We start from the raw sequence: 25746 nt of genomic DNA on the forward strand, positions 1-25746 counted from the left end.
CCCTGTGATTTCGAATTTGCTCCTTACACTGAAAGACTTTGTAGAACAAATGTAAGTTAGCTTCTGAAGAATAAGCTGAGGTTCCTAGTACTTTAGTTCCTCTCAGGGCCAAAGTGTGCTGTGGTAGAAGTCTTCTGAGGTTTTTGATTCCATCTGGAATTTGGTGGTTGGTATTCTATGAACATTCCTCTGTAGTTATAAGTCATGCCAGCCACCAGTCTTACCATGTCTTACCCTTTCAACTCAGAGGTATAACAGAACAGCCCTTGTGTGGCTTTTTCCAGGAATTAGAACTGGCTGCACCTATCAAACGTGTGATGTGGGCAGCAAGACTGAGACCAGAGCTGGTGGCTGTTTGCCTGGCCAGCGTTTTCCGGCCTTCTTGGAAACTAGATCTGGCAAGAAGCAAAGGGTAACCTCCCTGCCTGAATCTAGTCATCATTCACCACATGCTCCCCCACTAGCTGCACATTCTTTCATAGGCCATTAACTGCATGCATGAGTATAATGTTGTTACTGTTTGGGAGATATTTGCTGGATCCAACAGGAAATCAGTCCTTCCCTTGTTTACCTAAACTGCCACACCAAAATATAATGCTCCCTCTGCCTAATGAAGGAGATGAGGGAGTCAAGAAGAGCTGGTGGATGAGAGGAAGGAAGAAAGCACTTCTTTGTATTCACAGAGAGCACCCCAGAACTTGTCCCACTTGACTCTCTACAAAGTGGATAGCTGTGGTGATGGGTGAGGGGAGTTGCAAGTCTGTTTCATCTGCTACAGTGGTTTAGTTTTGCAGCCTCTTGACAGTCTCTGGACTTCACGTTCTTGCTCCTGTCTTTTATCCCTTAACCTTTCTTTCTTTTATACCTCATTAATCTTTTAGCATTGAGCCGGGGGAAGGAAACTTGGAAGGAGACATGGAAGGATGTCTGATCAGAGAAACATGCTGGGGCAGTTGTGAGCAATATGTGTGCCTTTTGCATTCTTGTCCCCAGTACAGTGGGAGGTTAAGGGGATAAGAGTTAGTGTGCTAGGAACTACATAATCACAGCTGGTCTTATCTTTGTAGCGGTTCATAATGAGCAACCTTTATTGGCATTAGGGATGTCAGAACTATAAGGATCATCTCTTTTAAGTGTGTGTCAGTGGAGGAAAGATGAAGAATCATGTCCAGGAAGACCATGGAATTTTTATACCACATGAGCAAGAGCATACTGGAGCCACATCAAGCAGGTTCAGTCCTTCACTAAATTAAATGATTCCCCTCCAATTTATTTTGTCCCTTACTCAACCAGACCTATTTTTATGTTCCTATAGAGAGTGACTTGATCTTTTCTTTCCATTGCAAAATGCAAAGTTGACTTGGTTGAGAACTGAAATTTAGGCCAATCCTGAGATGCATGGTGATCCTGAGAGAAAATGGATTGCCTGCCAAGTGTAAGACACACATTTCTCTCCCAGCAGAGACCCTAATAGAGGCTGGGGTCCATGTTACTTTGGCAGTCTTTCTTTGATCTTCTCTTGCTGTTCGGCAGAAAGGCCCTATCTGGCCACATCTGTGAAACTTGTCCCTTCTCAAGTACTCAGTAACTGGTAGTGTTGACCCATCAGGAGTTAATGGAATGCCTGAGGCTTGAGTTTGCAGGGGTATTACAAACACCCCTATATGCAATAAGATAAAGGTTCACACTAAGGAGCAGAGTATGAGAGGCAAGTTATAAATGAGGACAGATAAAGCAAGGGACTGCATTCACCAACTTCTCTGCAAGTTGTGATTATGACATAGTTACGTTACATTGAGCTAGCAGAGAACTAACCCCACTTCTTGTGTATTTTGGTCCTCTGTCCTCTGCTCTTTGAGAACATTTACAAAGCACTGCTTACATGGGGGTCTGGGCCATAGTTCATCCCTAAGAAACTGAGAGCTCCTGAATACAGGAACACTGTGGCAAGTTTCAGGAAAGATTGGGTCTCCTTGCGAAGAGGAGCTTAGCTGACCAAAGCCTGGAGGCCCTACTCTGTATGCCACAGGGTACAGATGCAGAACCATCCTGAGGGAGCAATACCATCCTGGTTTGGTGATCTTGCCATCAAAATGCTTCCTGAGCAAGTTCTTGGTGCCCCTTGACACTGGCTCCTTTCCTTTAGGTCAGAGCTCTGTGAAGGGCATGGCTCCAATAAGCTGAGGTATCTGGTGTGTGGGCAGCAGCTGGGAGTGTGCAGTGATGGCTTCAGATGAGGTTGTTCCTGAGTCGCTGTTCCTGCTCCAGGGAGAGCTCTGCATTGGCTCGATATGAATCCCCTGTGGGCCAAAGGAAAATAACTTTTAAGTAGCCAACCCCACCATAAAAATAGTCTCTCCTCCCCTGACAACCTCACACAGATCCATTCTGTCTAGCTCGTCCTTTTTTTTTCAGTTGTGGGCACAGACACAAGTATCATTTGCTAGAAACAGACCCTGTTCAGGAAATCAAGACTGTTGAGTGGAAAGGGCTGTGCTGTTTCTTCCTTTGCTGCCTTCCCAGATTCATTCCGCACCCTTTGTTCTCTCTCAGCCCTGGGGAACTGATTCCTAGAGATTGTACCATAGTGGCTGCCTTAAACTGTGGTTTCTGGCTGAGACCTGTTAACAACATCAGAAAGTCAGTAGAAGAGAGGTCAAGCATTTACTTTCTCCAGGTTTACACCTTCCATGGCTCTAGCTTTTATTTGGCTCTGGGATGCCTCTTCCCTCTTCAAGACTATTTTTCCACTCATTTATCTCTGGATGCCTCAACATCCCTCTCTTCCTTAGTCCTGTGCACACCTCTATAAATAAATAAATAGTTCTTATTGTTACATAATTTCAGACCCATTTGGTATGCCCTCTTTTCTGCAAGGACTCTAATGGGTCTCTAATCATTAGCAAAAAGAACCTATACAATGAATTGTTTTTCTTAGCTTTTTCAATGCTCAGGATACTTCACAGTCTGATTATGGAAAATCCGCTGTCTGTATACACAGTTGTGGATCCCAATTCCTGATTCCTCTCATCCTGTTTCATTATAATGTCAGTGAAAATCTACTCAATCACCCAAATCCAAAAACCTTAAGCTATTCATCCTCTTCTCATTGACCAAAATTTGTCAGTGGTTCCTAGAAGTCCACAGGATAAAGTACATTCTCTTAGAACGACCATAACCAGAGAGAACTTTAGTAGGTTGGAAGTTCATGACACTGTTTTACAAAAGAGACAACTCAAGTTGAGATTTCTCACTGTCCTACAGCTTGAAAGTGGTTGGTGTTGGATCTGAAACCCAGTGAAGAAGTCTGAAACCAAACTAGATGCTCCTCCTACTCCTTTCTGTGTCTTTTGCCCCTCCTTTCAAACCCTGCACAAATATCACTTCCTCTTTGAAACCTTTCTAACCCCCAACTTGTTGCTTTCTCTCTTGGCTTACTCTGATTTAGTTCAGACCTGTTTGGGGGTTCTCACTGGTCTTGGGATTATCCAATATATGTCTGCACACCTACTCCACATCAAGCTCCTGCATCTTTAAGTGTCTGGCAGTGTTTAGCATGGTAGTAGGCGTAGGCCTTAATGTTGACTGAAGAAACAACTCTGCCCCACCCACCCTGTAAGCTCTAGTATAGCTGTGAATGCACTCACCCCTTAGCAAATAAAGGCATTTCAAAACTTGAAGAGGGAGGGACTCTACAAACAAGTAAAGCGACCACCTCCTCCTCATTGCCCCTTCCTTTTTGTGATACTACCAGTCCTGTGAGTCTCCCTGTCCTACTTGGTTCTCTTACAAGCTGGTATGATTGTAGCTGGAAATAGCAGTGCAGATCAAGGGGACAGGCAGTCAAGCTTAGAATGGAGTCAAGCCAGGAAGACCAGGAGAAAGGGAACATACTAGAAAAGAAAATCTTGACATGACTTGAGGAACAGGAAGGATTCTATGATGACTTAAGTTTACAATCAAACAACCTTTAAAGCAAACAGGGATGTAGAAGTAGTTATTAGGTGAGGGTGGATGGTCTGATCAATTCTAGAAATCCACCTGTGAAAGTATCAAAGGAAATCTGTCTTTGCCCCATCCCTGCCCATTTACACACACACGTAAGTCATACTTGTGAACACAGAGTCTTCCCAGCTTCCTGAGCCTACGCAAGGCGGGGTCCACAGTGCCTCAGAATTACCTGTGTGGCAGTTGTGCAGCCAGACCCGCTGCCCATCATACTTGCAGCGGCAGCGCATCATGTTGTTGGAGAAATCTGACTCTGCCACCTCATTTGTGGGGTTTACAACCACCTAGAGTGAGAGGGGGGACAACTGAAAATGAATGATTTGATTTCTGAGTGAGTTGACATGGAAGATCTATTACATCACATATAATATTTTTAAAGTATATTTCTATTCTTTGCTTCATTAGCCCTTAAGTGTCACCCTAGGCAGTAGGCATTAACGTCTCCATTTTACAGATGGAGACTCAGAATCTCCAAATGTCCATTGAATCAGCTCTAAAACTCGGGGTCTTGGGACTCCTGTTGAGTGTTCTTTCCCTACAGCACAGCTGTAGCTGTGGGCCTGTTGGGAGACTACATGGGAAATTCCCTGCCTTCATCTAGTCTCAGGGTGTATTTTGTAACTTCCATAGGAAACAGGGCTCCAGTGGGGAATCCCCAAGCATCCTTACCTGGAAGATATAGTCCCCTGGACCCACATCTGTGATATCCACCCACTGGCAATCAATGTCATGCCGGTAAGTGTCCCAGCAGCCTACAGTCACTCCCTGTTCCCCAAAGTTGGCACAGGCATAGCGCCGCTGGAGTCCTGTGAGGAAGGGTATACAGTTACTCAGGCACCAAGTAGGTATTTGTGACCCAACACCATGCTAGGTCTTTCACATACTTTATCATCTAAGCCTCACACCAGTTTTCCAGTTGACTGCAGTTATGCTCAGTTCACAGACTGAGTATGCAGTCTTGCCCTCAGAGAGCTCAGGTGACTACATTTGTTATCTAAGAAAGTGTTAAGCCTTTCTAAAGTGGTACAAAATGTGTTGGGAATTCAGAGGAAATAAACCTTTCACCTAAGATTTCATAAGGTAAGAAATTGATATTTTTTAATTTCCTTAAGTGCTATTGCCAAGCCAGGTACCTGGGGCTGTTAAACAGGGCAGAGAGGACCTGACCCCATAGGGGCTAAGGAATGCATAAGGAGTATAACAGGAGGGCATACTGGTAGATGCTGATAGGAAACCACATACCTGTGGGGCAGTTTGTGTCTTCCAGACAGAAGCTGGCCTTATGTCCCTCAGCCACCTTGGAGCCATTGAGTGTGAGTAGGTCATAGTGGGTGAAGACCTCAATGCTGTGGTAATGCCTGCAGAAGACAGAGCTGTCAGCCCCGTAGCAATAGGAGAGGGTCCCCTTTGAAAGAGTTGGCAGGGAAGATTGAGGCACTAGGCCCCATCATTACCCAGAAAGGAAAGTTATAATAGAAGGTTGTGCCCTTCTCCCTCCCAAACCCAAAGGTCAGTGTGACCCATAGCCCACTTTATTAGCACTCCTGACAGGTAGTAAGGCACAGCTGTCTGCATCACCAGGCTCTTAACCCACATGACACAGGGTAAAGCTACCCTGGCAGCCTCTGGAAGGCTGCAACCTGGCTCCAGGGCCTGAAGCAGAGGTGGAGGGAAGGAGCACCTGACCCAAGGACAAGCCTAGAAGCCAAGTGACTGCTGGGGAGGGATCTTACTCTGCTCCCTCAGCCTGGGACCAAATTGCTACCATAGTTTCCAATCCAGTTGTAATGACAACTCTGTCTATGCTACAGGGAAAGATGCTTATTATCTCAGTCAGTGCCATGTCCCAAAGACATTGTCCATTCCTCTCAGCTTTCCCCCACCCATGGCTGCATCCTAAAGAAAAGAAATACCTTTTATTTATTTATTTTTTTTCCATTCTGCCTTTGTCAGAGGCATTGTCTTGCCCTCTTTCTGTTCTGGAGGCTCCTGATAGGAAAAAAAGCTCCTTTGTCTCCTTTTTAGTACCTGACTGTTCATGCTATACTTTGGAGGCCTGGCCTTGCTGCCTGGCTGCCATAGGAACCAGCAAGCTGTTTTCACAGAGCCAGCATCCTATTTGGGGCCTCCAGGTTTCTGTGGGTTCCTAACTTACCTGACTTCTAAAGACAAAGCCTATGGTCCAACACAGAAAAACTGTGTAATGCCATGATAGCAGAGACCAACTATAGACAGTGACTTCTCTGAGATGTGTCTGTGGGAAACAGGCCCCATGAGCACCATCAACATAGGCATTGCCAGGGAAAGAGACACAGGACAGGTGGATGCTACTGGGATCCCCATATTGCCCCCTGGGAGCAGGCCAATAAGCATCTGGGAAGGAAGACTTTATCTAGAGTGCACACCTTACCCAGGCATGTTTGCTCCCTTAAGAGCCAAGACATAGGCTGGCACCCACCTGTGGCACTGGTGCCAAATCCAGCTGTGGCGTCCAGTCCTGGGACGAAAGTCAGCCCGGCCCAGGTTGTATATCTGTGAGGAGAAGCGCAGCAGGCGCCGGTGTCCATAGGGCCAGTCCATATGGTCAGCCGACTGGGAGAGGCAGTTCTCCTCATGGGCACAGTATAGCAGACTGAGTGGGCGGTCCTCCAGATAGGCTGTCTCCTGTACCAGCTGAGCATTCATCACTAGGTCTGGAGCACCTGGGGTGGCAGAAGGTGAGCAGGAGGCCAAAGGTAGGAAGGCAACAGGTCTTGCTCCCCAGCATGAGCACAGGCTTTCCCCAGATCAAGCTGTCTGGGAGAATCCCAGAAAAGAAGGCAGTTCAGCCAGGAGATAAGAGTTCTAATAACAAGAAAAGGACCCCATCATCTTAACCTGGTAGGCAGCTCCAGGGTCATGGTTAAGGTTGCTGGCTCTGGAGCCAGGCCACCAGGGTTCATTCCTGACTTAACTTCTGACTGTGCCATTTCCCAACTCTATGACTGCTTAACCTTTTTGTGCATCACTTTTGTCATCTGCAAGATGGAGATGGTGATATCAATGTGGTAGTACCTGTATGATGCTTAGATGGTTGTGTGGCTCACAGTAAACACTCAATAGATGTAAGCTGCTATTTTTTGTAAAAAGCTTTTCAGCCTATAAAGTGTCTTTGTGTAGCTTTGTGCATATAGTCCTTTAAAAAACTCTACTGATACCTAACTTGGTTACTTCAGCCAAGTCACTGTCCCTGCTTAGTTCCTCAGTGTCAGAGGCAGGGGAGGGCAAGCTAGAAGGAAGAAATGGATGAGGTTGTCCAAGTCCACTCCTGAACTCTGCCATTCCAGTCTGTGCTGCTCAAGTTCTGGGCCTACTTGAGCCCACTCCTACTCCTACTCCAGCCTGATCTCTACCAGGACATTCCCTGTGCCTCTTAGGAGGCATCCAGGCATTCTGGTGCTTCTTTGTATGAGAAAATCCAACACACTGGTGCCTGCATCTCATGAGGCAGTTTTGTGCCTCTTTTTCCTTTCCTGTTCCAGGGGCTTTTACCCTCTCTGAAACCATGTGCCTTTACTATTGCTGTCCTTCATATGTCAATACAGAAATGCGCAGATCCATAGCTGTTGCCATGCAACCTCAAAGCAGAAAAGTTGCCCTTTCTTAGTGCTGCATCATGCAAAAATAGCTACAGCTTAAGCAGAGGCATCCTCTGGGTGAGCCCATATGCTGATGAGGGTGGGTAGGGATCCTGGTTCATTTCAGTTGGCTGGATTTGGAGGATGCTTTGCTACATAATGCCTGTACTAGCACTAAAAGTACTCCTGAAATTCCTGTGGTGTATTTTGGAGAGAGCCAAGATATGCCCACTGACAAATTCCAGAGTTCCTGAGGCAAAGGGGAACTTTCAGAGGCAATAAGAAGAGAGGGTAAAGGAAAAACATGAGAAAAGTCAGAGAGAAGAGATAGGGATGACCAGAGGCTGTATATTAACTGTCTGCCCAGCTTCTATTAGCTGTTAGGAAGTATTTGGTGTGTTCAGAAGAGCTGCCACTGGAGGCAGAACAGGGAAGGGTCCAAGGCTTCTAGGAAGGGGAATCGAGTGAGCAGTCCCAGCATTCTATGAGTTCTAGCATGCTGTGGGGCCCACTCTGGTGCCGTGTCACTCTGCAGGGGAGGGTGTAATGGATGGGCCCGGTGCTCTCCCTGGGGTACCTGCACAGAGAGGAAGCCTAGAGCTCCTTGACAGAGGTTAAAGATGTCTTGGGGTTAAGTTTGGCAGGGAAGAATGTCAAGTGGCCACCTTGGGCAGTGCCTTTGGACTAGATGTGGTTATTGTGGCACAAGCATTGTTGGCAGTTGTCAAACAAAGATGCTGCTACCCTGAGAATCTGGGTTTGTGGGGCAAACCTTTGCCACAAAGTACTCTTTCTTGTCCTTAAGCCATTTGGTTAAATCTCATAGCTCAGGAAGAGAACACATAGCTAAGCTTTAGGCCTTGGTGTACCTCATATTTATATATCTTCTACAATGGCTTCCAAACTTTTTTTCTTACAAACAGTAAATAGATTTTATGTTGTAACCCAGTACTTACATAGTTCTAAGAAAAAGCAACATTACATTAAATGGTAACGTGGTCTCATGTTTTCTACTGTTTCACTTTTTAAAATCTCTTGATCATAACCCCCAAATTAAAACACCCCATTCTTTCACCTTATGAAAGAACATGTTTCAATTCTCTCAATAGCTCCAGAGGTGGGCAGGGCAGGCTTTATATCCTCATGTGACAGGTTGTTTGGCCACATACAGGTGGTGCTCCCATTCCTCGCTGCTGCTGCTGCCAGGCAGCTGGACCAGCCCTCCAGGCCCTCCCTGAGGGGAGCAGAGGCCCACCCATCCAGGCCCCTTGAACCCCTTCCTTGCTCACTCTTCGTGCAGGAGACTCCAGCAGAGAAGCGCCCAGTGCCATGGGAGCAGTGCACAGGTCCATGCCTCTGACACTGCTGCAGGGCCAGCTCCGTGCCTGAGCAGCGCACTCCACTCATGACCACTTCTCTGGCTTCTGGTGTCCCCTGCCAGTACCAGGTGTCCTAAGAAAACAGCCCACATTACCCAGTCAGTGGAGAGATGCCTTGGGAGTCATCTCCTCTTCATCCCACTACTCCCACCAGGGTGTGCCCAGTCTGGGCCTGAAAATCTTCACGGATGAGAACCCCTTCCCCTAGGGTAGTCCACGACCCCTTTGATAATAGAAGTTTGTTCCACATATGGAGACAAAAACCCGCTGCCTGTGGCTTCCATCTGACTGCTCCCATCCCTCTCCCAGGGGACAGTTTTTCATGATTTGAAGAGGATTGACATGTTCCCTCCTCTTACACAACTGCTGTGTTCCATTTTCCCCTACTGCTCCTCACACAGGCCCCTGTGGGTTGTGATCAGGGCTGTGCCCAGTTCTTGGTATGAAGTCTATCCAGGCCTTGTCCAGCAGGCTGGTGTGAGCACAGGGCAACCAGGCCTCTGTCCTCTTATTTCCTTTTTATCTTTGAATCTGTTGGCTGTTTCCCCCAGACTGCCATGTCCTGGTGACAGTTCAATATCCTTTCTACTACAATAGCCACCTGAGCATGTCCCCTTGCATTCAGGTTAGTCTCTACTCCCCTTTCAAATAGCAAAGGAAGAAAGCTTTTTAAAATGTGGATCGTAAGCTGTGCGTGGTCTTGCTCCTGCTGTCTCCACCCTTGAATCTCCCTTGAGAGCTACACTGCAACCTTTGCCCCTGGTTTCCTCATCTGAATCAACCAAGCTTTCTCTGACCACAGGGCTTTTGCGCACACTGTTTGTCTTCTACCTCATCTGCTAACTTCTATTCATCTTTCCTAACAGATGACACTTTGTGCCTGGTTATGTGAATATTTTACTAACAACAGCCTCTTTACTGTGATTTTGTCTTGTTCACCACAGTATCCCCAGCACCCAGAATTGTATCAGCCCATAGTTTCACTTAATAATTAAATGTTGAATGAATGAATGATGGGCCAGCAACTCTAGCACAGGATGTTTTGGTCCTCTCCACCCAGGAGACTGAGAGGTTACAGGGAAGGAGCAAGATAGGGACCTACCTTGATAGCAAAGTTGGCAAAACCCAGGCCGAGCTGTCGGCAGGCTACCATTGCTTCAGTGAGCCCCCAGTGGTCACTGCACACAGTCCCCCAGTGTTGGACACCGTTCACCTCCACCTGCACCTCCACCACGCCCTCCTCAGGGCTGCGTCCACCTGCCAAGCGCACCTGCAGTGGTCAGAGGCATGGGAGGGATGGGACAGCCTAAGGAGGGGAGAACGCAGGACTGCAAGCAGGGGGACCTGCCTAGGCCAGCTCATGTGCAGCCCTAGACCAGACCCTCCCACTCTGGGCTTGTCTCCTCTGCAAAGTGAGCAGTTGACTAGATAGTCCCTAATGTCCCTGCCTGCTAAAGAAATCTGACTCGAAGTACCTGACAGGGGCTCCTGCCCTGGAACTTGCCCTCTCCCTACCATGATGATGCAAAGGGCTTTCATTTCTACTGTATGTTCACAACCCCCTGAGAGTTCCCCTTTTTATAAGACACCAGCAATGTGCTCACAGTCCCTGTCAGTTTGACTTGAGTGTCTGGCACAGCCTCCACTACCAGTGCCAGCAGCCTGTGGTTCTCACCCTCAGGCACCTTCTTTTGCAGCTTCACAGGGGACCTGCGAGGGTAGGTGAAAGTTTAGACACCTGCAGAGCCTCTGTGTCCCTGTGACACCTCTGAGGGGCTGTGATAGAAGACGGCTCTCCAGGCTGGCTCCAAGGGCAGGTTGACTGCCCACAGATGAAGCACTGGCTGTCCCTCCTTGAGCCCTTTCCCACTGGCTCAAGGTGCTATCCTGGGATTCCCCAGGTTTCCCCCCTGCCTGAGCCCGTGCTCAGCCTGAACTTACCTGATTCTGGAATCCCATGTCAGGGATGTTACATCTGACGGCAGCATCATTCTCATGTTGACAGCCATTCTGGGACCCTTCCAGGGCAAGGCAGTCACCAAGGGACTGCTCATATCCCCGGCAGCGCACCTCACTCAGGTGGATGGGCCCCAACCCTGTATGGGTGGGCGGGGAGGTACTGTGTGAGGCTCCATCTCTGTGACCCCCCTTCACAGAAGGGGAGACCTTCCTATACTGGGCACTGACACCCCAGAGCCTTTAAGAGAGGAGCCAGGCCCTCCCACCCCCTCACCCCCCACAAGACCTTCTCACTCACCTTGACCCAGCTGGGCCCCAAAGAGGGCCTCCCGTGCAGAGCCAAAGCCAAGCTGACGACATAAAACACTGGCAGAGATGAGGTTCCACCTGTGGTCACAGACTGTGCCCCACTGCCGGTTCACCAGCACTTCCACACGGCCCTCACCCACCTGGGCCCCAGAGCGCAGGCGCACCTTCAGCTCCTGCAGGGGAAAAAACCCACTTCAGGGAAGGAAGCCAGAGGAACTAATCCACCATGGTGGGACACCAGGGCAAGGCTCCTTCAAGCTCCATGGGCCAGAACCAGGTCCCAGGAGTTCCTCTGACTTTGCATAGTCATTGTCTTAAAGAAGCCATGTTTCTTGACTCCACCTCTTCAATGAAAATTACCACCACAACCTCATCAGTTGGTCCCAGTGTGGTGCTAGTGTTGCGTGACACCTCTAGCACTTGCTCATCTATGTTCTATAACAAAGGGCAGGTGAAATACCGTTGGCCCTCAGAGGGCTCTAGCTACAATTTAATTACTGTTTTTACGGTTACCTTCTATTCTTGGCAAGTGATGTCAACTTGCCGTTTATGGTACAGTTATAAATGATCCCTTTCAGAGAATTTCCAAGGTTCTACCATTCTGTGATTCAGTTTCTCCTCCTGGTCTAGTTCCTCTTTCCTGTCCCCTCCAGGCAGAGTCCTACTAAGAGGGGGCCTGTGCCTCCTGGTCAGGATACAGAGTCCCTTGGGGCTCACCTCTGAGCGGGACTCCTTGCGCCGGGGCTTCACCTTGGGTGAGCGAAAGTGGGGCCCTGCCACACAGCTGACCACAGCGTGCATGCCAAGTGGGCAGGCCGGCTGCAGCTTGCCTCGTCGTGGGGCCACCTGCACCTGGCAGTTGGCCAGGTGGGGCTCTGTCCCCAGGCAGTCAACCCGGTGGATCCAGAAGGAATTCTTACTAGTCAGGCCCTTCAGCCTGGAAGACAAGGGACATGCAGGTGGAGGAAGACGTGAGGCAAGGACAGGGAAGGGAAGGGAAGGAAACCGTGGGTCCCACACCCATTTGCATGCTCCCTAAGGGATCCACTCCTCACCTAGACTTGGGATCCTTCATCTTCAGATTCCAGATTTTTCTGTGGTGAAGACAGACAGGAGGTGGAGGAATTACGGAAATCCCACTCCCTCACTACCACTATGGTTCTTCATAGTTGTCATTAAGTTTGCACCAGATTAAACAGTCTGTAAACTTGTTCAAAAATCTTATTTCAATGCCAAGCTTCACAGCAGCCTCAATAAGGTAGTGCCTCACAAATAATAATGATCCCCATCTTATAGAGAAGGCAGGCAGGGTTCTGGGGCTTGTCCTGAAGTTGGGTATATACTGAATGGGGCTGTCCCTGAGACAGGCAGTTCAAACTTGCTCTCCCCAGTCCAGATGAAGGGGAGCCTTTGGGTAGTACCTGAGAGGAGGGACCTGGGGACAGGGGCAAGTCAGAGGCCTTGCTGGGGGTAAGGGAGCTGCCACCCAGAGACACACAGGTTATAATCAGGGCTGCCCTCCTCATGGGTGGCAGGTGAGTCAGCAGGACCCACAGTATAATTAGGCAGCCAGGGGCCTGCACCCCATCATCCCCAAGGATAGAACCACATGGCTACCCACCACCCCTCTTTCTTCAGGACCATCTAAGCCAGAGACACAAGGATAAAACAAGGGACTTGCAACTGCTTCACTGAAGTGTGATCAACTGGAGTGGTTAAGGGCAAATGACTTGGAGGTACCCAGAGTGATTTCTCCCTCCATGAGAAACACCAAGTTTTCACTGACATGGATTCAGTGGGGCTGTGATTGTGTCATATTTACTGGGTTGACACAGTCTGCTATGACAGTTTGGTCACATTTCTTTTTCTTTTTAATATTTTTTAGTTTTCAGTGAATATTTTATTTGTATATAGTGCTGAGAATCGAACCCAGTGCCTCACACAGGCCAGGCAAGCGTTTGCCACTGAGCCACAACCCCAGGCCTATAGTCACATTTCTAACAATATTTTTGTCTCCTCTCCCAAAACCCACCTACCACATAACTTGCTAACATACAACCAAATCAACCCTGGTTTGGATCAGAGTTGAGACAATTCAGTGGAATGGATAATTGAGGCCCAGATGCTCTAACCAAGGCCCCATGGCTAGTTTCTGGTAGAGCTGAGACCAGAATACATTTCATCTACACTTGCAGGTGACACTGTATCTTCAATAAAATCCACCTTTTAATCTGGGACACAATATTACATTTAGTTATTTTCACCGTGGGGCATTCTGTACCATAGTCAATTGTTTTTATATGATTTCCAAGTATAAAGTTTGTTTGCTGGCCATGTCGAGGTATTTCTCAGGATCTTTGAGTTCATCCTGATCATTCTCTTAACTATTCTGAAGGGATCCTTAACACATTTCTTCTGTTGGGCTGTTTCCCTCCTGATCCCAACATGTGCAAGGTCCTGCCAGACACCCAACCCTGTCAACCCTGACTGGACCCTGCACAGTCCCACACACCACACGCACACCCATGTACACATGTGCATTCACACATTCACAGAGCACACGAGCGTACACTCAGGATGGCACCACAATCCCACCACCTTCCTACCTGTAGTAGAGGCTGTTGACAGGCACCTGGCTGGGGAAGCCCAGCATCCCACACACCACCCTGCTGTTGTTCATGGTCCAGTCCTGGTCACACACCTGCCGCCAGTGGCCCTCGTACCGCACTTCCACAGCTCCCTCAGTCACCGGGCTGTGCCGCTTGGCACTAGCGAGGATGGGCTTGAGCCGCACCTCCTCCAGCCGCTGGCCCTGCAGTGTGCACAGTCACCATGGGATGAGCCCAGGGTCCCCGGGCCTCCTGCTGGGCTGCTGCTGGTCTTCCCTCAGGAAAGCCAGGCTCAGAGCTCTTACAGGACCATCCCCCAGGTCCCTCATAGGTCAGGCCAGGAAACTGAGGCCTAGAGGGTGGGAGGTATTCGCTGATGGCCACATACTGAGTAGGAGCAGAACCTCAGTCTGACTAGGCCCTTTCCCTCCTTTCCAGTTTGTTAAACTGGAGAAAATGAGATGGACTGTGCCCTTCCTGGCAGCAGGCCAGGAGCCCTTGGAGTTTGGGAGGCTTCTCCTGGGCATGGAGGGGCCTTCTTCATGTTACCCTGGGGAGAACTGAGATGAGCACAGAAGAGCTGCTTGAGACTGGCAGGATCCTTTGGCCCGCAAGTCCCACCTTCAAGCCCTGGGGTTACTTGGACCAGTGTGGAGCCCACTAACCCCACTGTAGTCTGCTGCATTCAGTAGGCCAGGACTAGCTGCCCTCAGGCAGAGGCAGCAGATGGTGGGGGCCAGAGCCCTGCCCTGCCCCCTTGTTTGGCCTGGGTTGTTTTTAGCTCAGGGTTGTTTGTGCTGGTAAGAGGCAGCAATTGTGGCCAGGCCTTGTGGGTGAAACAGCCCCTTGCTCCTCTGCACCTCCCTCATGGGCAGCAGCTTCTGGGAATCCCAACAGGCCTGGCCTCTGATCCCAGGCTGCCCTGCATCAAGCTGGGGTCCTCTATCCCTGCACCTGCTCTGGCTCAGAGCCTCAGGGACACTGTTCAGCCCAAGTTCCGCCTCAACCCTTTCCCCTCCTCCAGACTCATCATTCAGGTGGCTCTCTGTCCCAGATCCAGCCCTCATCTCAGGCCCTGAAGAGCCTCCTTACCTGGGGCCCAAGGGCATTGGAGACCTTCTCAGAGAGGTAGCCACGCTGGCGCTGGGGGTGGCATACCACTCCGACATCTTCTGAGTGGCTACAGTCACTGATACCCCAGCCGTTAGACCCACACTGGTCCAGAGAGTTCTCAGTCCCCACACAGTGCACATTGTCCAGCCAGATTGGGCCTGTGGGGGAGGGGAGGGGCAAAGTTCAAGGATGGGCCCAGAGAGTAGGCTCTGCCTCCTAGATAGGATCAAGTCTCCTCTTTCAAACCCTGAAGTATGGGGAAAAGGGCTGGGGATGTAGCTCAGTGGGAGAGCAATTGCCTAGCATGCAAGAGGCCCTGGGTTCAGTGGGTGGAAGTGGGAGCTGGCTTTCCTTTGGTCTTAGTATCAACAGCTCTGCCTACTGCCTTCTCTTGGTCAGGTTCATAGACTGTTTTTGGAAACTGGCAGGCAGTCTCATAATTAGGCCTACTTGCTCACTCCTCATCCAGCAGTCAATTCAATAGCATTTGCTAAGCACCCACTGTGTGCCAATCACCACGTTCAAAGAACTTAGAATTCAGTGATGGTGACAGTGGTGCCTTAGCACAAGAGGGAGTGGCAGGGTCATCTACAGCTGAGCCATTCAGGTAAGGGCTCACAGAGGAGGCTGTTTAAGCTGAGCACTAAAGGATAGGGTGACACCAGGGACATCAGTGAATCCAGGCCCTGAGAGACACCCGCTACCACATCCTTGCCATCCTGCAGGGCAGCACCACCACTTACCCTCCCCTTGGCCATACTTGGCGCTGTGGGCCCAGGTCAAGGCAGACTCAAAGCCCAGCTGGCGGCAGGCCACTGTGGCCTCCTGAAGAGCGAAGTCATCATCACACACGGTGCCCCACTGACCCTGGTGCAGCACCTCCAGGCGACCCTCCTCTGGTCTGCTTCCTGGGCCCACCAGCCGGAGCTTCTTGGTGCCCAGTGACTGTGGCCTGCAGGGAGGGGTCTGGCCTAACAGCAGCAACAGCAGAAACAGGGAGAGGGTGGCTGGTGGGGACCACATCCTGGTGACTTCAGGGTACCTGGAGATGAGTAAAGAATGATCACCACCCCACCCTGACCTTGGGACTCTCCAGCATTGGTAGCAGCTAGAGAAGGGTCCTTGCCTTGGAGTTGTGGGAATGCCCTCAGGGCAAGAATGTCTACCCCAGGGGTGTTGCTCCCTCCTATCCTTTGATGTCTGCAGCATCCTGATCAAAGGTATCAAAGGCCACCTTCCCCACAGGTGGTACATGGAATGCTGGAGTGGAAGGGTTATCAGAGGAGTCAAGTTCTCCCCCACTCATTTGCAGCATGGCTTGGTCAAATCTCTTAAATTGCCAATGCCCTGATTCCTTATTTCTAAAGTGAAGAGACTGAGCCGAATATTGTCTGCTGTTTCCTGCAGCATGGATAGCCTGTGATACCCGTCAGTCACAGCTCCAGCTCCATCCAGGTGTGTCATTCCTGCATCCATGCAACAACTGTGGGACTATTCGCTAATAAACTGTGGGACTAAACTATGAAGACATGAAATACCCTGCCTACCCTCACCATGCAGAGGAAAGGAATCAGGGATCAGATGAGTAAGAGTTCTCCCAGGTGGGAAAAGGGGCATTCCAGGTAGAAAGAACAGGATGGGTGAAGAAGGGAAGAAGAAAAGATGAGTTTGTGCAAGAGCAGGGAGTGCCCATCTTTCCCCCAGACTACAGGGTTGTGGGCTTGGAGGGGAAAGGAGGGAGGGACGGGCCAGGTCCAGATGCTCAAGGGCCTCGTGTACCATGCAGAGAGTTTCTGCTCCATCCTGTAGGAAACAAGGGGCCATGGGAGGATCTAGGCAGAAAACATATAACAGAGAAAGGACCCTTGTGTCCATGAGGTGTTATTTGAGTCCTCAGAGTAGATGAGCTGGGTCCTGGGACCAGAGGACAGGGCAGGGCATACAGGAGAGTCATGGCTGGTATCTGCCACTCCTCCACCCAGGTGCTATGCCAATGATGAGCTGAGGCCCACCAGGAATTGAGGCTGGAGAGGCTGGTCCCTGACTCCGTGCCCAGTGCTTGTGTCTTAGAGGTGGTTCTGATGTGATGGCCTCCTCCTTGGCACTGCTGCTCTTGGGTATCACACAGTTCATTTGACTAAGCAGGGGTGTCTCAGGCCCCTGCTACTCTTGTGACCGCAGCTGAGAGTCACTCCTTATTTCTCCATTATCCAATGCAGGGCTAGGTGGAGTGGGCTGGAAGTGTACCAGATAGGCTCAGGGAAGGAAGGGTCATGGGAATAGGGACTTTGTGTTATGTTCCCAGGGCCCAGAAGAGTGCCAGCTACATAGGCGAACATAGGCAACACTCAAAAATAATTTAGTTTCACGGATGGGAGATGGCATATCACAGAGTCAAATACAGACTAGGGAGTCTGACTACCTGGGTTTAAAATCCACCTCCCCCATTAGTATCTAGGTAATTTGAGGCAATTTCTCATGACCCTATGTCCCCCTCTGTAAAATGGGGATAATAACATTACCTCCACATAGGATTTTTGTGAAGATTAATGAATAAAGACATGTGAAGCTCTCAGAAGAGCAGTGGACTACGATTATCAGCTACTTTAATAGCTACAACAGAACCACTGGTCTCCATTTTTGGAGTCTCACCCCATCTTTGTACAAAGAAGGAAATGAAGGTCAAGACCTTCGTCTACTGCAGTCCCTGCCACCCTTCTCTGCAATATTCTCCAGGTTTGGCCCTGTCCCTTCCAAGTTCAGTGCAGGCCAGGTCCTCCTCCCTCCACCCTGGGCTGGGCGGCTGACTCCTTCCGCTCTCCCCATGGCAGCCTCTTCCCACTGTCCCCTCTGTACTTCCTTTCCAGACTTAAACACTGTTTTCTTCATGTCGCTCTTCACACAGGGACCCTGGAGGCTCTCCACTGGCTATCACCTCCAGCTTTCCGTGTCTGCTTTCCCTCCTCTCTGCCAGGGACTGAGCCACCCTACAGTCACTGCAGGAGTGACACTCCCCAGATGACAAGCAAAGATGGGTTGGGTTCAGGGTCCTCATGTTTTAGGACACACTGGGTCTGGGCTAAGAGATGACCTTGCCTCCCTCACCACCCTCAGGAATCAGGATGCTCCTGACTCTGCCACCAAACTGTTGTGTGTCTGTAGTCTGTTTTCTTCTGAGTCTCTGCAGCAACATCTGTAAAATGAGGGGGTGGCACTAGGGGAAGACACTTTTGCTTGGTAGGCCTGTTGCTTGGACTGTGACCGAAGTCCCCACAGCACAGAGGAGGTCTTATCAGAGGCTGTGGACAGTCCAGGTCAGCAGGCTTCCTGCCTGGAGATAGGGAGAGGCTTTTGCTGCTGGACCCTGGGTTCTGGCCAGGGCAGCTTCCTTCCCTGCAAGCTGCAAGAAGGTGGATGGGTGGCGACAGGAGCTAGAGTCAGATGCAGGGACAGCCTCTCCTCAGCTTTCTGATCTACTACAGGGTCCCCATAGCTTTTGCTCCCACCAAACCTGTCTTCTCACCATTCCCAGAACATAACCTTCAGCCCCCCAGCTCCATGCTTTGGCTCCCATGGCTCCTTCTATTTGAAGTGCACTTTCCCTCACAGATTGTTAAACTCCTGCACATCCTTAAACACCTGGCTCAAATGCTATTCCCTCCATTAAGCCTTCCCAGTCCCCCACCTTCTTAGCACCTGGTGTATTTGCTTTCTGACTCCACAAGCCATTTCCATATCTATTTCCCCAGCTCTGAGCACAGAGAAGAGGACTAGGCTGAGAATTAGCCCTTAGAAAGGGAGGCAGCCTCAACAGTGGTTCTCTTCCCAAGTGAAGAAGCAGGGGACAGAAGAGGGGAAGAAAGGTTAGGGAGAAAGGAGAGGAGGGTGGGAGGTGAGGATAATAATAATACATGCATTGCATATGCCTCTCCATTTTATAGATAAGTGGTGGAGACCCAGAGGAGTGAAAGGACTTGCCCAGCCAGGATTCAAACCCTGGCAGCCTGGCTAGGTTGGGGCTCTTAAAACCAACAAAGAGATGGATGTTGGAGGAGGTGGGGGAAGAGGGAAGGCAGGCATGGAACTGAATGAAATTTCACCCTGCCGCTGGTCGATTTATGACCCAGGTCATGGTGTGAGGGCACTGGGGAGAGTGCCAGCACTGAGTGCCACCAAATGACAGATCCAGGACCGTGCCAGCTCAAGGCAAAGAGGCACCTGTTCCAGGTGCCACCAGGGCATGCTGGCACCTGGCCCCACCTTGCCCAAGCAGGGAAGGCTGGAAGAGGGCAAATGCCCAAGGGGATGCAGGAAAGTAGGAGGATGCTGTCCTAGAAAACACCAGCTTTGGGATGCCTCCCAGCCCCTTCTCTGTGGCTCTCTAGTGGTGGGGCTTCCCCTCTGGGCCCTGTACCCTTCCTGGGAATCAATCTCGGTGCACCTGAAGCAGTGCTAGCAAATGGGCTCTGAATTTCACCTGCAGCGCTGGGAAAGAGGGGTTGAAGTCTTCTGCCCCCTCCTTCCATGCCCCATCCCTCTCGCCTCCCAGCATATTCCAGCTGTAGTTGCAGACAGCAGTTCTGCCTCTTAGTCTCCCAAGTCACAGGAGAGACATCAGAACTCACCTTGCCCGTCTGAACCCACTTCGGTGAAAAGGCAGAGGAAGCTTTACACACCTCGAGTTCACAAACCAGACACGCAGGCTCCCGGGGGGGCCAGGCGCACCACCCACGCGGGCCTTAAGCCAACCTCCCCAAGTTGGTCACTTGTCCAATTGGAAGAAAGCTGTGAGAGACTGGGGCCGAGGCTGACAGTCCGTGGGACCCTCAGCCCCTTAGAGGCCTGCAGAGCCACGAAAAACAGGACAACCGACAGCCCAGCAAGAGGCAGACCCGGGGCAGGGGGCCGGGCGGGCGGGAGCTCACCAGCTGGATCGCAGACGGTCTGGGGCAGGGCTCGGCCGGGCGTCGCGACGGGCAGTGCGAGCGGGCCTCCCGGGCGCCCTGGGGGCCTTTTATTCGCCTGCGCGGGCCGCCGGCCCCCAGCCCCAGCCGGCCGCGGGGGAGTCCGCAGGCCCCGCCCCGGGCGCCGCGGTGCGCGCCCCGCCCGGCCGGCCCTCCGCCAGGCGCGCGGCTCGGACTCGGCCCAGGCCGGCAAGTCGGGGCTGGAGTGCGGGACCCAGGCGGCGGTCTCTCCCTGGACGCGAGCGCGCGCTGCGGCGGGAGGGACGGGGCGGACCGGGGACTCCGGGAGAGGGCGGCGTTGGCGTCGGCTGGGAGAGCCTCAGGGGCCTCGGAGTCCCCTTCAGGTGCAGTTTCCTAGTTCCCAAACCGGGTGATAATTTCCACCCCCGAGATTGCCACCCAGGACCCCAGCACAGCGCCCCTCACGCGGCAGCGCCTCACCGTCTTCGGTCTGGATCCCATGCGCCTGTTAGGACGGTGGAGGCGGCCTTTCGCGCGTGTGGGGGCTCGATTCAGGTGAAGTCGGGTGCTTCCGTACTCTTTTTCAGTAACAGGTGGGTCTCTCCATTGCCCTAGTCCCCAGTTTATTGAATACTACCTGGGGTGAAGCACTGTTCTTCCTGTTGTGCAGCTGGGAACTCCGAGCCCCAGGAGACACGACTTGCTCCCCAAGCCATAAACAGTAGACGGAAGAACTTAAATCCTTCAATACACCCTTAACCAAGTTGAAAGATGCGGTCCTGGCCCTATCAGACTTGGAGAAGGGTGCGAGGGGAGGGTGGGGTGGGCTGGGGCTGCGGAACGACACAAATGTAGGAATGGTTGAGAGAGGCGAGTCCTATCAGTTGCACGAGCAGCCGGGTGCCCAGGTTTTGTCCCATAGTCCTGGTACCCTCAGTGCCTCTGTTATCTCATCTGTAAAATGGGTAGAGGGTTCCCACCTCTCAGGTTCCTGGATAGGCCCAAGCAGCCATCCTGGTTCCTCCTCCCACCCCCACTTTGGCCAAGTGTTCTTCCAAAGGCTCATTCATTCAGCAGACCTTTATTGATTTTCTTCTATGTGCCAGACAGGGCGCTGGAGGGTAGATGCTAGGAGAGGGCGTCCTAGTCTGGTGGGGGAGGCAGATGTGCAAACAAGCCTTGCAGCAAGGCAGTGTGCAATGAGGCCCCTTGGCCAGGTGGACCTCAGAGATCCCTGGGTGATGGCCAAGTCATGCTCGCCCTGCTGCCAGGGCCAGCGTTCCACCCCTGATTGCTCGTGTCTAAGATGTCCCCCCAGTGCCCCTGCCCCGCCCCAGCTGGGCCCAAAACATTCCCTGTGATGAATCAACAGGAAAGAATGCTCCCAGCCTCGGGTCAGTGGCAACAGCAGCAGCCCAGCTCCTCCCCCAGGGACAATGAAGCAGCTGTGGCCTGGGGTGCCAGGTATGCCTGGCTCCCTCCCTGGGCCCAGCCACCTCTAATGTTGAGCCAGGAGCAACATAGAGGTCTCAAAAACGTGGGCTCTGCCTTCTGCCAGTCACCCACCCAGGCCTAGTTGCTCAGAACTAAAAATACCCTGGAGCCCAGGGTTGGAACCGGGTAGACCCTAGGGAATGAATGGATATTGCCCGGAATTCCTTTAACTCAGAAGACTGGGCAGAGGCCAGGGCAGGGGAGCAACAGAAGGGAGTTTTAAAGGATTTGCTGGGGACCCCTTTCCTTGAGAAGCAAGGGGCTTGGGCCTAAGCCAACCTCCATGACTTACTAATGGTGGGATTTTTTTTTTTTTTTCAGTCACCATCTCATCCTTAAATGCTGCTGCAGTGGGGGTCAAACAGGACAACTCAGTTCATGTCAGCTGGCTTTAATTTGATCCAGTCCACTGTTTGCTCCTTTGTGCCAGGCCAGCCTAGCACCCTAGACCTCTTTTTATATACAGGTTTGTACGGATATAAAGGGGGCTCCTCAACCTTCTCATTAACCCTAAACTCAGACTTGCTCACAAGTTCTGGCACATAGCAAGTGCTCAATACCCACTCATGGAATGAACAAATGGGCCTAGAGTGCACTGGTCCCTGAGCTGGTCCTGGGGCAGACCCAAACAAGCCAGATAAGACCCTACCCTGTCCTTGGGGAATTTGCTGAGTAGTAGGGGATTTGCACTCATCATCAATCAGCAAGAGAAGGCATCAATGGCATCCTAAGGGATGGGCAGTGTGGAGCAGGTGCTCTCTGTACCCTCTCACTTAATCCTCTCAAAGATGCTGTGTATGGTACCTTCATCGCTTTTACCACACATGATAAAATGGGCATAGAAAGATTGAGTGACACAACCAAAGTCACGCAGCTGTTACCTGTAGAGGGTGGCAAGTGGGAAACTGCAGTAGAGGCACAGGTTGCAAGGGGACAGAGGAAGGAAGAGTGGAAGAAGTGTCTGGTGCCTGGAAGGATGCATCTGATTCTGGGTAGGTAAGTGGCAAGGCAGGATGGTAGGAAATAACACTTTCCAGTGCTTTGGAAGCTGTGGCACTCTGTACCAGTATCAGGAATTATTGCCACTCCCTTCAGCCCTCAGCTGGTCACCAGGGACCTGGGCAGTAAGCACCACGGTCTATTCAGCCCCTCCCAGGGAGAAGAACTAACATGACTCTCATGGCCACAGGATGCTCAACACACCCCCTGCCCAAAATGAGGACTATGTTGTCCTTGCAAGTGTTAAGACTAGAACATCCTACAGGATCCTCTCCTGTGGGGACCAGGGAGAACAGCCTGTGCCCATCAGGCAGACTTCCTCCTCTGCAGCCTTCAAGACTCCCCTCCTTTGAGGTTCAGTACAGAGGAAATTGTATGGCTTGGGCTCTGGGGGACTCAAGTTCTAGCTCTGACTGTGTGGCCTCAGGCAAGTCATCTTACCAAGCTGGGTACTGCCTCTTACAGCTATTGTCCTGCCTTAATGTCCCTGCCCCTCTGATGTCCAGTGCCTCCCACCAGAACTATGACAATGGCCTTGAAACTGCTTTCCTTTCTTCCCTGCACTTTCTGTGCCTGACTTCATTAGACCCTGCAGGGTCTTCCTGGTGTTGTTATGTCAATAGCGCACTCCTGCCCACAGGATGCAGGGATCCACTGTTGCCTCTACTAGAGATCCTTTCCCCTTCTGACTTCCCTCTATCCTGCCCTAACTCAGATTCCAGCTCCCACATGGGTCTTCCACGAAAGTTCTTTACTCTCAAACTAGAAGGTGCTGGAGGAGTCACAGAGCCGAACCAGACACTGTCTCTGCCCTGAAGGAGTCCACCCCACTGTGGGAGAGGTGGCTCAGACACATGCAGCTATGAGGGAAAGGGGGGATGATGACAGAAGTCAGGCAAGTCAGGGAACACAAGCCATCTTGACTTTTCCTTTGCTAGGATCTGGATCTGGATCTAGGCACAGGGCTTTCTTCCAGAGGGGTAGGAGCTGAGGGGATTTGAAGAGGTGGTGGGATGTTGGAGAGAGGAGGGAAGACCTAGCAGGGCAGGGGAGGCCAGCTGATCCGAGAGATGGTTCCTGGGTAAGAAAGGAGAGAGGAGTTGGCTGTAGGAAGGGGAGGAAATTGGGGGTAGAGCAGAGGTGGTTAAGTAGAAATTTTAGGAAGTTTTGCTTTGTGACATGGAATGTTACCTTCTTTCCTCTTCCTCTGGAAAGTTTTAAAAAAATATCCAGAACTTGATATGATGTGGAGTTGGGCAGATTTACACCAACATTTGTAGGGCTCAGGTCAAGAGTCAGAGGAAGCTTCATGCCATGCATGTGTCTAAGCATTTAAAAGTCATGAAGTCGAACTCTCGTAAATAAAGCGTGGTCTACCTTCCTACCGTGACAAATACACTTCCGAAAAGACCGGAAATCTCAGGTCAGATTTCAGAACTCTGCACCCCTTGGAGCTCCGTGTGGAACGCAGGGTCTGGGATTGAACTCCTCACACGGTTTCTTTGGTGGCTGGGAGTGGGGGAGCCTGGTGAGAGGTACCAGGAGGGACCAGCTGCTGAAGGCAGGGAACAGGACCCAGGCTCCCCCACCCCATTCCGCCTCCACATCCGGGATTCCCAGCACAGATGCTGGGATTTCTCACAGATGTTTGGACTTTCAGTTTGATTTGTCACCAAAAACACAATGCTCATCTCTTCTGCAGGACCCTTCTCTGTCCCCTCAGGAAGATATATGCTCTCATTTCCTTACCTCCCCACCCCCCGTTTCTCATATTTAACTCCTCATGTGAGAAAGCTTGCTGTCACTGTCACCATCGTCCTCAATTCCTCCTCTCTCTCCAAACCCCTTCCCACCTCTGCTCCTGTTCACCCACCCTTCTCCTTTCATCCCCTCCTCCATCTTAGCCGCACATCCTCCTTAAATTCTAGTTTCTCTCCAGTTCCCTGAGTAATGTCTCTCTCCTCCCTGTCCCCGCCCAGTGTCACCTGCAACCCCAATTCTCTGTCTCAGCAGATAAACACAGGAATAGTGCCTGGATGTGCTTCTGTTCAGGTAAATTAAAGTCATAAGTTCTATTGAGAAATGAGACCAAACAAAATACCATAGCCTAAAAGCCCCTGAAGTCCCTTTAGGACCGCAGGAAAGCCTACGCTGACCTCACAGGCCAGTAATTGAACCCCTTTTTCCTCAAGCAGCACCAGACAACTTAAATTAAAAGACATTTCTTATTCCACGATGTTTTCCTGTGTCTTTTACAGCAACAATGATAGTAATTGCGTTGCTTCTTCCATTCTCTCATGGTAGATGAGGTCAACAGGTCTTAGTGGGCTAGCCTGGGAACTTCAAAGCCTACATAACATCTCTCCTGGTCTAGGGTCTTGTTTTTTCTCAGCCCCTGTGGGAAAATCATTGACTGGGAGCAGAGCCAAATAGAACACTTAAGTGTTAGGAGTCGCTCACTCCCAGCACTGGATCAAGTGTGAATTACTTCTGGAATTAATTGAGGTATTCAGTGGGAAATAGGAGTTTAGTTTCAGAGCTATTGATTAAAGAGAGCCACATCTAACCTTAACTGTCTTCAGTTTTATATCCTCTTGCATTGGAGTCTGTTGGTCTAGACTTTTGCAAACATTTTAAAGATTCTTTGTGAGGAATTAGTTGCATCTTCACAGCTAGAATGTAAGATTGTTTGAAGGTTGGAACTGAGATTCCAGAGTTAATTTCCATGAGTCCAGTCCCTATTCGGTCTCCAGGAACCAGGAGGGGGCAGCAATGAGCCGTTTGGGTAAGGAATTTCCATGACCTGGCTTGCCAGGGGGGTTGGGGAGAACCTGCCAGGACCAGATGTCAAGGAGACCACTGGGTCAAGCAGGAGTTGAGCCAAGACCAGAGGTCTAGGGAGAGATGTGGAGCCATTGGCATCAAAGGATAATTCAAGACCAAACCAGGAGTCAGGCCAGAGGGTGAAGGGAGAGAGACAAGCCCCACCAGAAGCCAGGACCGAGTGTATGGGCCTGTTCAGACAGTACTAGACAGAGCAGGAGGCACACCTGGCAATCTCACATTCTAGTCCAGCTGTTCTCTGAGTGTGGTCCCGGACCAGCAACATCAGCATCACCTGGGGTGTGTTAGAAATACCAATTACCTGGATCCACCCCAGACCCACTGAATCAGAAACTCTGGGGATAGGGCCCAGCATCTGTGTTTGAACAAGTCAAATGCCTGCTGACATTGGAGAACTGCTTCTCTAGGTCACACCCTTGGAAAATGTTTGCTCTGACAGAATCTAGAGCCCTGTGGATGCCATTTTCCTAGGAGTCCCAGAACTGTCTGG

General features: G+C 50.9%; 1 protein-coding gene across 3 annotated transcripts; it reads right to left on the reverse strand.

The window, feature by feature from the left end:
- Positions 1–949: 949 nt before the first annotated feature.
- Positions 950–20470, reverse strand: Loxl4 (lysyl oxidase like 4). 3 transcript variants are annotated; one of them, XM_047554123.1, is made up of 15 exons: positions 20400–20470; positions 15738–16036; positions 14974–15152; positions 13879–14084; positions 12328–12366; positions 11990–12209; positions 11262–11445; positions 10946–11100; positions 10107–10274; positions 8915–9077; positions 6467–6710; positions 5251–5366; positions 4678–4814; positions 4181–4292; positions 950–2300 (listed from the first exon to the last, which is right to left on the reverse strand). In XM_047554123.1, exons 2-15 carry the CDS (start codon positions 16015–16017, stop codon positions 2230–2232), a joined length of 2274 nt encoding a protein of 757 aa, XP_047410079.1. In that variant the 5' UTR covers positions 16018–16036; positions 20400–20470; the 3' UTR covers positions 950–2229. The 3 variants fall into 3 exon arrangements, with proteins under 3 accessions (XP_047410079.1, XP_047410078.1, XP_047410077.1); XM_047554122.1 differs by lacking the exon at positions 20400–20470 and adding an exon at positions 19620–19852 and having other exon boundaries at positions 951–2300; XM_047554121.1 differs by lacking the exon at positions 20400–20470 and adding an exon at positions 19920–20149 and having other exon boundaries at positions 952–2300.
- Positions 20471–25746: the final 5276 nt, after the last annotated feature.

This window comes from Sciurus carolinensis, chromosome 5 (genome assembly GCF_902686445.1).
Source record: "Sciurus carolinensis chromosome 5, mSciCar1.2, whole genome shotgun sequence".
NCBI classification, from domain to species: Eukaryota; Metazoa; Chordata; class Mammalia; order Rodentia; family Sciuridae; genus Sciurus; species Sciurus carolinensis.

Bases quoted from the DNA above. Each gene is read 5' to 3' on its own strand.
- Loxl4 (XM_047554123.1), bottom strand. From the start codon at position 16,017: ATGTGGTCCCCACCAGCCACCCTCTCCCTGTTTCTGCTGTTGCTGCTG. The intron at 12,210-12,327 runs GTGAGGAGTGGA...CTTGTCTTCCAG, and splicing joins ATGAAGGATCCCAAGTCTAG to GCTGAAGGGCCTGACTAGTA. The intron at 11,446-11,989 runs GTGAGCCCCAAG...TTTCCCCTGCAG, and splicing joins GCAAGGAGTCCCGCTCAGAG to GAGCTGAAGGTGCGCCTGCG.